The sequence below is a fragment of the Salarias fasciatus genome, chromosome 17 (genome assembly GCF_902148845.1).
Source record: "Salarias fasciatus chromosome 17, fSalaFa1.1, whole genome shotgun sequence".
Lineage (NCBI taxonomy): Eukaryota > Metazoa > Chordata > Actinopteri > Blenniiformes > Blenniidae > Salarias > Salarias fasciatus.
This window is the reverse complement of record NC_043761.1, coordinates 3493119-3506207: the sequence shown is the minus strand read 5'-3', so window position 1 is coordinate 3506207 and position 13089 is coordinate 3493119. Positions and strand designations below refer to the sequence as shown.

The window sequence follows — 13089 nt, the reverse complement described above, 5'->3', positions numbered from 1 at the left end:
ATCTGTGCGTTTGGGAACTGCTGGTTTGGCGTGTGCAGCTCTGACAGGACGATGATTGTGCTCAGGACTTTGTAGGTTTCTTTCACATGCTTTTTTTTTTGTTTTTGTTTTAATTCCAGTCTGACGCACAGGAAGTTGCGGCCTCGGTCCCGGGGAGTCTGCCGTGCACGGCGGAGGTCGCGGCGGCAGAGAAAAGGCTGAATGATGGCGGCTGCGAGTCTTTTCACCTTCCGAGCCTTTTTTTAAAACCGCATCAACGCTTTTGATCGTGCTTTTATCCGAACCAAAGAGCCGTACGTTCTACCTCTGATTCCCATTACCGTCTGGCCTTTGGGGTTAATTGTGGAACTCGCTCATATTTTCAGAAGTTTTCAGCGGAATCTGATTTATGCAGAACCTCACGGTTATCTGGGGTTGACCAACTGTGGTGGATGATTCAGAACAAAACAATTTGGCTTCACACAAAGAACAAAACAGCTTTCCCTTTGAAGCTATGTTCATTTTATTTCTCAATTTCTTCTTATTTAGACGTTTAACAAGGCTGAATCATGCATTCGCTCATGGATTGGTTTTTCTCCCTCTTGTGAAATTAAATGAATTCCTCCTCTTTTTTTTTGGGAAAACAAATTAACATTGAACATAAAAGCAGATAAAGCAGGTAAAAGAGCTTTCAGGCCTGTTTTGATGATCAAAAGCACACAGAGACCGAATCAAACCATTTTAGGCCATTAGAGCTGAAAGGAGCCAAACACAGAGGAGATGTCTTCCCCAGATGAACTCAAACACTAAATAACCTCAGAACATAAACTTCAGGCGGAATATTTCACAGTTTCACGACATTTTCATTTTGGGTGTTTGAGACTCAGCCTGGACGGAGAAACCTGAAGCTGCTGCATCGTCGTCTCTGATAAAGAATGTATGAATTACGGTGTTGAATCCTCGAAAAAGCACAATCTTCACTCCAGAGAACCGCGCTCTGTCGTATAAATGTGAAGAGTTCAGCGGCTGAACGAGAGCTGCAGCAGTCTGAAGCCCGCCGTACCGACAGACCTACTTCATTTCCAACGCCGCCTGTGGCATTTACAGCGAACCTCCCGAGCCTTTTGCTTCGCAAACACACAAAATACAGAAAAAAAAAGCTGCACATGAAAAATGGATCCCGAGCAAATTCCTGCCCGGACGGGGCGGCGGCGCAGGAAGTCTCCGTGTTCTGAGCCAGATAAACGCTCCTCGACATGCCTCCGCCGTGTAATCGCATGGAGGAGGCGGCCGGGAGGGGTCAGGGGGTGGAGAGCAGCAGGAATCTGAAATTGGGGAGTTTCACACCTCTGCGGGCCCGGAGTCGCTGTGATCCGGCAGAAGTAGGACACAAAGTCTGAGGGGAAGGAGTGTGGATGGAGAGAGAGGAGGAGGAGGAGGAGGAGGAGGAGGAGAGATCTCTCAGATAAATCTGGGGAAAGAATAGACTGGAAGAAGAAAGAAGGGAACGGGGGACTCTCCGACAAAAGGGGAGGATGGCATGAGACGAGAGAAAGGCAAAATGCTTTATGTGCAGAATTACGTGCAGAATTGTCCGGGAAAAGCTTTATTAGTCATGAGGGGAGCTATTTTAGGCTGCTGCTGCTCCCACGCAAAAAAAAAGAGGAGAGGTTTACGACCTGAGAGAGGTGGTGGAGGAGGAGTGTATAGGAGAGCGATGGGGGGGTGTTTCAGGGAGGAGGAGAGGAGGAAACTCCCCGCTCGGCCTGCATTCTGTGTGATGAACGAGCGCGGTAAGCCGAGCCCGTGCAGCGCTGCAAACCGATAGACACATCACTGCGGAGCCAGAGCGCCGCCAGCCCGACCTTTACCACGGATGCTTCGTCTCGGCCGTGCGCATTTCCGTGCACGTGTGCTGCAGCAGCCCCCCCCACCGTGTGGCCACAGCCGGGAGTTATGGGGCTTATGAAGTCCCCTCCATGATTAATGGCAGAGCAAATCTCCGCAGTCGTTCGGGAGGCACGCGTGCATATCCTCACACTGAGCTGGCTCCGTGCACGCTCCGTGCACGCCCCAGCGCCTGCGAACGCTCCACTCAAGGAACATATGCAAACACTAAATATTTATAACATGTGAGTGAAAGAGGCTTATTTAAATATGGTGACTTCTGCATGTTTTTTTTTTTAGAATGAAGCTACAGAGAATCTCTTCCTCAGAGTCGGCGCATCGTAGAGGATCCTGACCCGGGACTCTGGACCCGATCCTGTGGCTGAGAACGCCGGTCTGTGTTAACATGCTTCACGCTGCCCTGCAGTGGATCAAGGCTGCTGCTGTCGTCTGTCTGTTGATGCCCGAGGCTTACCTGTGGCCATCTTCCCGTCGGCGGCGGCCGGCCCGTCGGGGATGACGCTCTTCACCTGGAGGAACTCGTCGGGCTCGTCGCCGCCGATGATGGTGAAGCCGAAGCCCATGTTGCTCTTCTGGAGCGCCGTGGACAAGAAGCTGCCCTTCAGCTGCGTGGGGTCCCGCGTGAACAGCGGCTTTTCTGCGAGGGACACAAACAACAGCGGTGAGCGAGAGCGCTCCGGCACGACGGTTCCGGGCGAGCGAGGTGAAGCTGACGCGGGGAAGGGGGAAGGGGGGAGGGGGGGGGGGGGGGGGGCAGGGCCGAGAGCAGAAGAGCAAAGTCGGACACAGGTGGGGCGGTGAGGCCGACAGATGCAGGTGAGGTTGTAATGATTTGGCTCCCGTGCAAAAGGTCTGGATGCAGGATCCTGGATCGGTCGTCCGTTCCTCTCCTCCCATGCCGGGCCGGGGGCGGGGCGGGGCGGGGGCCGGGCCGGGGCGGGGCGGGTCTTCAGTCCGGTCCGGGTAGCAGCAGCAGTCAGCAGACGACATGCTGTCAATCAGGGGGTTCGGAGGGGGGGGGGGGGGGGGGGGGGGGGGGGTTTCTGCAGGAAGGGGGCAGAATGGAAAGTTTCTGAGGAAGCGCCGCCAAGCTGAGCCGCACATCGAGGAGAAGCGGTCAGAGTCGCTGTCGGGAGCGATAACTCCTCATCCCATGCCAGGTGATGCTGCCGGTCGCGGAGCGCCATCACGTCACCAGTCCTTCATCCGCCTCGGGGGAGGGGGGAGGGGGGGGCGGGGCTCGCCGGCTCACATGCTTACGGGGGAAACGGAGCGCAGGCAGGCGGCCCTCCTTCGCCTCTCTGCTGGCCTACTTACTGACAAAGTGCCACAGGGAGACGGGGCTGCACACGGGCCGCTCCACCACCACCGTGCACGCCGCCGCGGGAAGCGGCGGCGGCTGGTGGTGGTGGTGGTGATGGTGGTGGTGATGAGGGCACGCATTCATCCGCCGGGTCAGAACGCGTCTGAGCGGCGAGACGTTGGCGGAGGACGGGGCGGCCGCGCGCGCGGCGCTGAGGGCGGCGGCCCGGCGGCCGAGCGGCGGCGAGCGGGACAAGTCGCCGAGGCTGTGGCAGCGCTCGGGCGCCGAGCCCGCCTGGGCGAGGAGCGACCGCGGCAGGGAGGAGCAGCGGCTGGCATCCTCCACTGGTGGGGGGGGGGGAGGAGGAGGAGAAGTGAGATGTCGCTTGAACGTACGCACAAAACCTCAACGCCACCCGTCCGGACGCCACATTTCTCCCCAGCTGCGCTGCGAGCCGGGTGAGAGTGAGAGGTGGAACGAGGCAGCAGAAAACCAGTCATTAATCAAAACAGTGAATCAGACTCAAACCCACACGCTTCTCTTTGTACGACGCCTTTCATGACTAACGAGAAACGATTATCCGGCCCTCTAAAAAACCCAGCGTGACGCCCACTCAGGCAATAAAGCTCATGTTCGACCCGCCGAACCGTCAGTCCAACAACTTTGATCTCTCAATGTGTGTGTGTCGACACACAGATCCAAGTTTTGTTCTCTTTATTTTTTTGTCGCTGCAGCTCTGATATTTTGCTGGTGAACCAGCACACTGGATACAGAGACACCTTTTCCCATTGTTCGTTTCCTGAACAGTTACAGCCGGGCCTCGTTCGCCAGATCATCAGCAGCGTGTGGGAGCGGGTTTACGCTCTGCTGGATGCGTGACTGAACGACCACGCCGACGTCAGAGACCGAACCGGAGCACGGAGGCACTGACGCATGAACCCACCGGTTCTCAGCCACAAAGGGGGGAAGAGGCCGGCCTCCGCTGGTGAAAACACTTCAACTTTCTACATAAACAGCCTTCATGAAACTCCTGATACTGATCATCTCCGATAGCGTCTGATCTCCCTCTGTTGTTTGATTTCTTCATTTCTTGAAACTCCGGGCCCCGGCTGGCTGGACTACTTTCCCCACATTCGACGCCTCTCAAGCTGTGAGGAGTGAAGAAGCGTCTCCCTGATGAACGCCGCCTATAAAAGTCCAGTCTGCCCTGAAACCGAAGCAGAGAGGCCTCCGTTCTGCCCCAAATTCGCCTGGCAGCCCGACGACGAGCCAGAAATACACGCCGGGTATTAAAGCGGCGTCTTCAGTGACAAGAAGAACAGGGAGCCGCGCGGCAGATGGTTCGACTCCCACTAAGGCCCGATCTGAAGACGGAGGAGTCGGCCGGGGATTCGCACGAAGAGAGAGACTCTGAGGCGAGACGAATCCGAGAAGGAATCTCAACTTTCAACGCTCTGCATGTGAAACTGTCTGCTGCTGGTTTTACGTGAAACTTCTGCTTTTTCTTTAGATATTCCACAGATTTATAATTTTTTTCCTTCGGTTGAATTTTGAATTTGAATCTTTCTTTTACAAACAGCATCTGTCATTAAAGCGTTCAGAGGAACTGGAGTTTAGACACAGACACTGTTATGGCCCGGGCGCCACATGCAGGTCACAGAGCTCATTTTCCAGTAATTACTGCATTAATAAGTTTATTTTAAAACTGAAATGTCAGGCGTAAAGTCTGGCGGGACAAAACCGGTGCACAAGAGGCTCCAATCCGCAAAACACCGAGAAAATGGAAAAAAATTCACAGAATATTTAGACTTTTATAAAAAAAAAAAAACAAAAAACTTCTCAAGATAATTTTCAGTCGTAATTATGAAGTTTTTTCTAAAACTAAAGACATTCTCATCCCTTCTACTTAGTGCCACTGTAAAGTTTAAATGTAAAGACGATCACGGCACTATTTTACCGGTTCAGCCCTCCTGAGATGGAATCAGGCTGAATGTGAAAAAAGAACAGAAATGTGTTTAAAGCACAGCGAGCTTATTAAAATAACACGATTCAGACATGAACAAACCCAAAGTGCTTCAAAACAACTGAAATCTAATCACTTAAAACATCGGAAGACAAATCAAAGTGTCTGAGATCATTAAGAGCAAAGATAAAGTGAATTATTTTCATATTTATTAGCAAATGCAAGCATGTAGAGAATGAAGGAGCGAGTGTGGCTCACCTCTGTAGATGGCGGGAAGGGGCAGTGAGGACAGACCCTGGCTTTGCATCTGCTGCTGCTGCTGGAGCCGCCGCTTCGCCTCCAGGACTGGATTCTCAAACTGGGTCCGCCTATTTATATGACTGCGAGCATATCAGAAAGAGAGAAAAACCCAGCAGAGGAGACATCACACATCAATCGAGCCTCCCATCTCCTCACCAGATCTCATAAACACCGCTCTCCGCCGTTCATCAACGCTTACGTAACGTCCGCTCGGCAGCTCTGGCGAGCAAAAGGACGGAAGACGGTCGGAAAATCAGTCGATTCAAGGATTTTTCTTTAACCTGAGGAAACCTGGCAACTCCCTGCGACGTTATTAATTCAGCTGGAGCAGGAGGAACAGTCACACACTCAACAGACTGTCATTTGTCAGTGTGACATAATTAGTCATCACTAGATGCTTTCCTGACAAACACACACACACACACACACACACCCTCCTTATCTTTAATGAACTCCGCAGCATCGCAGTGCTAATTACAAAACAGCTTGACTGTATTCCTCCACACACACATCATTTCAAGGTCTGGAAACTTTTAAAGAGATGTGATTTTCTGAAGATAAGAGCGAGTGTGTGTGTGTGTGTGTGTGTGTGTGTGTGTGTGTGTGGGGGGGGGGGGGGGGGGGGGAGGCAGAGCGCCTCGCACTGTAAACGACATCCTGCAGGTCAAACGCATGAAAACATGTCGGTTCACAACTTACTCCACATAGTAGCTGCCGTAAATGGGGTCATCGATTTTCTCCCAGCCGTACGGAAGCTCTGCAAGACAGGAAAAAAAAAACCACAGACAGGACAGCTGTAATGAAGCGCCGGTTTATTCGATGAACTTCCAGCAGCAGCGTATTGATCAGTCCGCAGCATCGTTTAACGGTCGCTCATTAACGGGTCTGACGGAGCCGTGAGGATCCGTGTTCCTCCGCAGCTCGCTGCTCCAGAACACGCTCCACAGATCTCATCTTTTATGAAAAATTGATGGCAACACGACATGAGATAAAAAAAAAAAAAAAAAAAACACAACATGTCTGCGTTTCCACGGCAACTTGTCAGAGTGTGAGATTTAACGCTGTGCATTAAAAAAATAAATAAAAGATGCAAAGCAACACCAAATATTGATAGATCTAGTGGCTGGATTTAAATCTGTGAAATATTTATGGCCTGTTTCTTCTCCAGGATGTAAATATTGCGTTTTGATGTGAGAACCGTGCAGAGATTAAGAGGCGGGGTGGGAAGGCGCTCGGAGCGTGGCGCCTGTTGAACCTTCACGCGTTTCTGCTCCGAACGGCGGCGGCGGAGGCGCGGCGGCAGACTCATCGACAGCGAGCGGCACGCGCGGCGTTCGTCCGCCGGCAAATGACGGACGGATTAAGCGGCGCTCGAGGCGAGAACTCGAACGACACATCAGAAGCGTGAATGTCAAGTGGCGGGACTGAGAGCACAAACCGGCAAGTGTGCAGCGTGACGTCAAACAGGGAGGGCAGGACAGGCGCGTCGCAACACACACACACACACGCACACGCACACACACTGGACTGAGCTGCTTTCAGGAAGGATTGTCTAAAAAGTGTGTAATTTTCATCATTTTCACCTCAAGCTCATCTCCCACAGACCTGTAAAAAGCTGGTTTTAGGCAGAAACTAGCAGTGAAAAAAAAAAAAAAGTTGTAGCACATAAAAAAAACCAAACATTTGAGGTGAATATGGAATTTCAAAGTGTATATTTAAAAAACTTAAAGTAATTATGTCAGTTACAATCACACAAAAGGATGAATCCACACAGCTTTATAAAGATTGATCAGTTCTTTATTTATTCTGTTTGGATCTCCAGTTTCCTACCGGTGCATCGGAACGACTTCTTCCTTATTTTACACACAAACAAACACAAATTAAACTGTAACCAGACAGTAACAGGAGGAATTGACCAGAAATGTAACTTCAAAGGTGAAAAACCCGCTTTTATAACAAAACACCTTATATGCTGCTTTGATATGAATTATTTATCTAATCATCCTTCCTTCAAAACTTTAAAATGAAAACTTTTTGAAAACGGAAGCGAAAAGTTTTACATGTGAAATCGGATTTTATTGTTTGTGCAGCAGAAGGAGAGGTCGTCTGCATACCTGCTGACTTTTACCGTAAAAAAGACCGTAAAGTTTTTACGAGTAAAATTAGTCTAAAAGCAGAACTAAAATACAATAAAAAACACATAATATACAAACATAAAAACCCATTAGGAGGAGGAAGGTCAGAAAATGTTTTTTATAACTAAGGGATTTCATAAGTAGAATGTTTATAGTGAAATGTTTGTATTGTCCTGGAAACAAACCACTGATGTCTTGACTGTTCGATGTTTCGCTCCGTTGAGCTCGGACTCGACAGTCAATCTGCCGCGTGCCAATCAGACGCATCCCTGAAATGCTGCGAGCGATGCTCTGCAGTGATGGATGATGGGAGGAGGTGGCGGCTTTCTGCTGTTGAAGCGTTGTCTCTCCTCCTCCTTTTTTTTGGCACCAAAAGTGAATCTGAAGACGCTTCCTGTTCGGACGGCGCTGCAGGACGTGTCGCCTTCGCCCTCTCCTGCCCTCTGACCCCGACGGTCATCGGTCACACCGGAGCGGCATTCTCAAAGCGGCCCTCGGCTCTCCAGCACAGCGCAGCGCCGTTCGCTTTCCAGGATACGAGCAATTAGCATTTTAAAGCACATTCCCACGTGTAAACTCCAGTGTTTTTTAAAGCATAATAGCGCAATCATTCAGAATTAAGCTGGGTACACAGCGCGGGAGGCTGGGGCGAATCTAGCACAGAGCTCGAGGGGGGACGGCGTGTTCCTCTGAATCAGACCGCCTTTGATAAGTGACAATGTGAAGTTAATCAGGATGAGAGCATAGATTACGGCGCACAAAACGCTTCTTAATCAGAGAGGAGGGAGGCGGCGAGGCGGACCCGGCGGCAGGTCGGAGAGGAGCGAACGCCCTGGACGTCACGCCGCGCGTTCAGCCTCACTCCTCGACCCACTTCGCAGGAAGTGGCAGGAAACGGAGCAGGTTCCATATGGCCGTCTGAGCCCCGCCCCCACCGCCTCACAACACACCATCAAACTTTCAGCAGGATGCACTATATTCTGCCTGAAACGCACTGTCGCCACACACACACACACACACGCACACACACACTTGGTTTGAGAGTGATATAACGGCGCGCTGCGAGCAGGTTGACAGCCCACGGGAATGCCTCCTGTGAACGCCGCAACATTTCTAAACCCATCTCCACTCATTAAATATGAAAGGGAGCGTTTCATGTTCGCACCTTTGCTGGGTGCTACACACACACGCGCACACACACACACACACACAGATTACGATGCTTTACCTTACACGCGCGAATCACTTTGCATACACACACAAATGCAGGAGATCAAAGCGCCGTCATGTATCTCAGCAGCCTTCTAATGAAAAGCTTTTCCATTAAAGCGTCCAGAGAAGAGTCTGCAGGAAAACCCGGCGCGCCGCCGCCCTCGGCAGCAAGACGGACTCCGGCAAACCTCCGGCTTTAAGGATAATTGCTGCATTGCTGTGGATTGTTTTTCTTATTTTCGGCTGCGTTAAATCTCAGAGCACGACAGCAACATGACGACGAGGACCGATGGAGAGAAAAACCAACACGAAGAGAAACACACGTGAGACTGGAAACAAGACAACTTCATCATCTGAACCACTTTTTTTTTTTTGTGAAAGTGTAACAACAATTGGAAATCTTGCGAGAGATGAAATTTTGAAAATTGAATCATGCATGTCGAAGTGTTTTGGGGCAGTGGATGGGCCCAGTGGGGCGCCTTGCTTGGCGGCCATTGGTGTGTGACGGTAAAGTAGATATACGACTGATATCACACATTTACAATCCGCTTCACCTGATCATACGGGGCCCATGTAAACAAGACAGGACCTCCAGGTCTTCTCCAGCAGGAGGCATCCTGCCATCTCTCAAAATTTTTCTCTCTTCAGCACCAGCTCCATAACCAATCCCCCCCCCCCCCCTTCGTCTTAAAACATCCTTTCATTTTCTCGCATGCAGTTTCAATGAAACCCCCCCCTTCACCCTCCCCTCCTGCATGTTTTATTCCACTTTTTCTAATGTGGTCTTGGGAGCAGGGTGGCAAAAAAAAAAGCACACAGCCCTGAGACACTGCAGGGATTTTTCTCTCCCTGATTTCCCCCCCCCCCCCCCCCCCCCCCCCATTCTTTCATTTCTTCCTCCACCTTTTGAAAAGCAAACAGGCCGAACTGAATCATTTCCAGCGCCTTCCAGCCCTGTTGTAGCCGCCAAAAATTAAAGTCCTCTCTCCTGGCGGACGGCGCGCCGCGCAGAGCTTCATTTATCACGCCGCCTCTGAATGCGGCCCAGAAGAGCTTCTCTCCGCTGATTAATGGAAGATTCCGCCGCTCGACAAAGGCGGAGGATCCACAAAATCACAAATTCGAGAGAACACAATCGGGGAAGTTTGGTTACGGTGAGAGAGGCCTGGGTGGAGATAAGTGCAGCCTAATCTCAATGATCCAAACCTGGAAAATCTCTGAAATGTCACCACGGAACAAAAGCAGGAACAAACTCCCGACCAGCACTTAATTATCTCGGGATTCTCTTTCTTAAATGTCACCGTGGTCACAGATGGAGACGTCTGGGCAACAGTTTCAGGAATCTTAATGTTTTTGATTCAGTAGAAGACGTACCTGGATGTCTTTAAACGCATCAGGCCTGAAGGATTCCAACTAATTAGTGAAGATAACGCAATTTTCCAAATGTACAGGGATTTTTCAGACTAACTCACTGTATGTCTGAGACTCATTAATATCGAGCCAGAAGATCTCGAAAGGTGAATTGCGGGACACATTTTCGGCATTCGGTGTTTTCTGTCGCAGACACACAACCTGCTGAACATGAACACAGCCGGACCACCTGTGAGCCGCGCTCCCACCGCCGGGGACATGATGAATTGTGGCATTAGCAGAAAAATGGAGCCATTCGTTCTACGATTATCCCCGGGTTCTGTGAAGACCAGCAGGAATTTAAAGGTAGGGGAAAAAAAAACTAAATAAGGAAAATATAAAACAACTGAGATGACAGAGACGTGGACAAAGCTGGGAGGGAACGAGGATCATTTTTAATTTCATAAAACCAAACTACGATCATCGACCAGTAGCTCCCGAAGATGAAGAGAAAAATCAAACCACCTTCACTTTACTAGAACTGGAGGTGAAACAGAAGATGGTCAATCGGTCCTTCGCTCCGTCACGTTTACCCATCAGCCCTCAGATGAGCGACGGCTCTGATTGTGCGTCTGACGGACGGGACGGTGAGTATCGGCGAGTGTCCGGGCTGCTGATTGGAGGAGTTATGAATTACAGGTTAACGCCGGCGGAGGCCGAGTTCATCAACACGTCCAGGTCCTCTGGAAACATCCCGTCTGAGACGCGACCTGCAACCTTCTCTCTGTACGTTCAAGTCATCGTCCCCCGGGAGAATGATGACACTGAACAAAAAGGTTTAAAGTAAATATTTTGCGGCGTTTCGTTGATAAACAGCTGAAGTATTTAGTTATTTTGTTTTTTTTGCCTGTTTTTTTCTGAGTGTGTCTTCACGACAGCGGCAGCAGACTCACAGCGAGTCCAGGACGGATGGAGATGAGGCGGAGAGACGGCGCCGGGAGCTTATCGCCAAACTCCAGGGACGCGAGGAGACGAGCGGAACCGGAACACACCACTGACTCTGCCCCGAAAGTCCAGGGCCTCCTCCAGTAAAATCCACACACACTCCGTGAAAACAGAGCAGATCCACACACACACACACACACACACTCTAATACGTACTTCTCGTCCCGCTGGGGTCAGAAAAACTCTTTAGTCTGATGTTAAACAGGATGATTATGCAAAGTGGTGCATTTAATAATAACCAGACAGCTTTATATATTAGAGTTAAGCAGATTCAGTGAATTTCTAATTCAATTATGGTCCATACAGAGAGAACAAGAAATGAAAAACAGGCAGAGGCACTTATTGAACTTGGGTTCAAAATATTAATCACAGTTTTAAGCAAAGGCAAATTTCAGATTTACATGTCACTTTTCTGACCCATATCAATTTCTTTAGGATCAAATGAACTGATCAAATCGAAATTTTCAAATAAAAGTGGATTGAATCATCCTTAACTATGATGAAAAATATCCTGTCTTAACATTTTTGTCCATTTTAAGATAAAAATTTGAATTTCTGATCTAATTTTTCATACCTGAGATGATTTTTTTTGGATCTTGCACCAGAGAATTTCATTAAAATTGGCTTTATGTTGAGACTGCAGTCATTTTCAGTCGTGATTGTCTGGTTTATGAGACAAAATAGACATTTCCATCACGTATTTTCCAGACCCAGGAATCTGATCGGGTCCACTCGAGATGAAATTGGTTTGTATGAACTAAAAATGACACCCCTGCTGCAGTCCTCCCCTCTTTAACGACGTATTTTGACGGGAAAATACAAGAAATCCAGAAAAATAGAGCGAGCAGCAACAGAAAAATGAACAAGCTCTGCCAAAAATGAGGAGTTTTTCCTGCAGCAGATGTAAATGTGTGGAGATCCTGACGCGAGAGACTCCCAGCGCTGCCAGCCTCAGCCTTACCTGCAGCAGCTGGGCTGCACGCTCTCCACTCAGCTCCTCACTCACGCGTACATAATGCATTTGTCAGGGACTATTTTTAGCCGTGGATTAATACGCAGCGGGAGCTGGAGCGAGTCTCTCCTGCTGCAGGATGATATGTGCCGCTCTGATTGTATTACCCATTAGGCCGCAGTGCCTGTGCTCATAATAACGGGGGACTAAGTGGAGTGGCTCATTGATTGTCATTAATTTTAATTGTTTTTCTTTTTGCAAACAGGCTCTGGAGGACACTTGTTGGAAGGATCAAGTGTTTGCAGGTTATTTATGGGCTTTATTGACTTGTGACCTTTGTGCTCTGACGGTAATTTTTGGCTTTATTTAATCAGGAGCCTTCGGTCGGGAGGAAGACCTGCTGATTGCCGTTTGCACGCCTCCGAACACGAAGTCTGGCAGCTGCACACATGTTTACAACCCACCGAGAGGCATCCATCTGGAGGCCTGAAGAAGACAGGAACCGATTCCGCTTGAAGAGTTTTCCCCCTCTCGCATGTGTGTGTTCAGTGTTTTCACATCACAATCGATGCTGCGTGAAAGGATTCTTCTGATCACGGCAGCGCAGAGTCGACGAAAACGTTAAAAATCCCCCAAATCATTTCCTCAGCGGTGATTTATCGCCTCGTAAATCAGCTGACTCGAGTGCAGCTGATGAAATAAATTTCTGCTGGTCGCCACACATACACACTTAATTTGGCAGCCACATGTCTTTCTCTCGTTCTCACTCACTCACACACACACACACACACACACACACACACACTGGACCTGAGGCATGCTCTGCTGGCGGTGTTCTGAAAATACATCCATCAATCATGCGGCAGACAGCTGAGCCCGCCCCTCCTCGCCGCTCTGCGGCCGACTGCTGCGGGACGCTCAAGGTGAAGGAGGGCGCCGGCTGTAATAACTCACCTGTAGGAGTACACACACACACACTCAC

General features: G+C 49.7%; 1 protein-coding gene across 1 annotated transcript in view; it reads right to left on the bottom strand.

The window, feature by feature from the left end:
• Window positions 1-13089, bottom strand: part of magi2a (membrane associated guanylate kinase, WW and PDZ domain containing 2a) — a 162050-nt gene that overhangs the window by 32173 nt on the left and 116788 nt on the right. Inside the window, 3 exon segments of the mRNA XM_030113200.1 lie at window positions 2342-2524; window positions 5412-5533; window positions 6153-6210. Of these exon segments, the coding sequence (XP_029969060.1) occupies window positions 2342-2524; window positions 5412-5533; window positions 6153-6210 (363 nt within the window).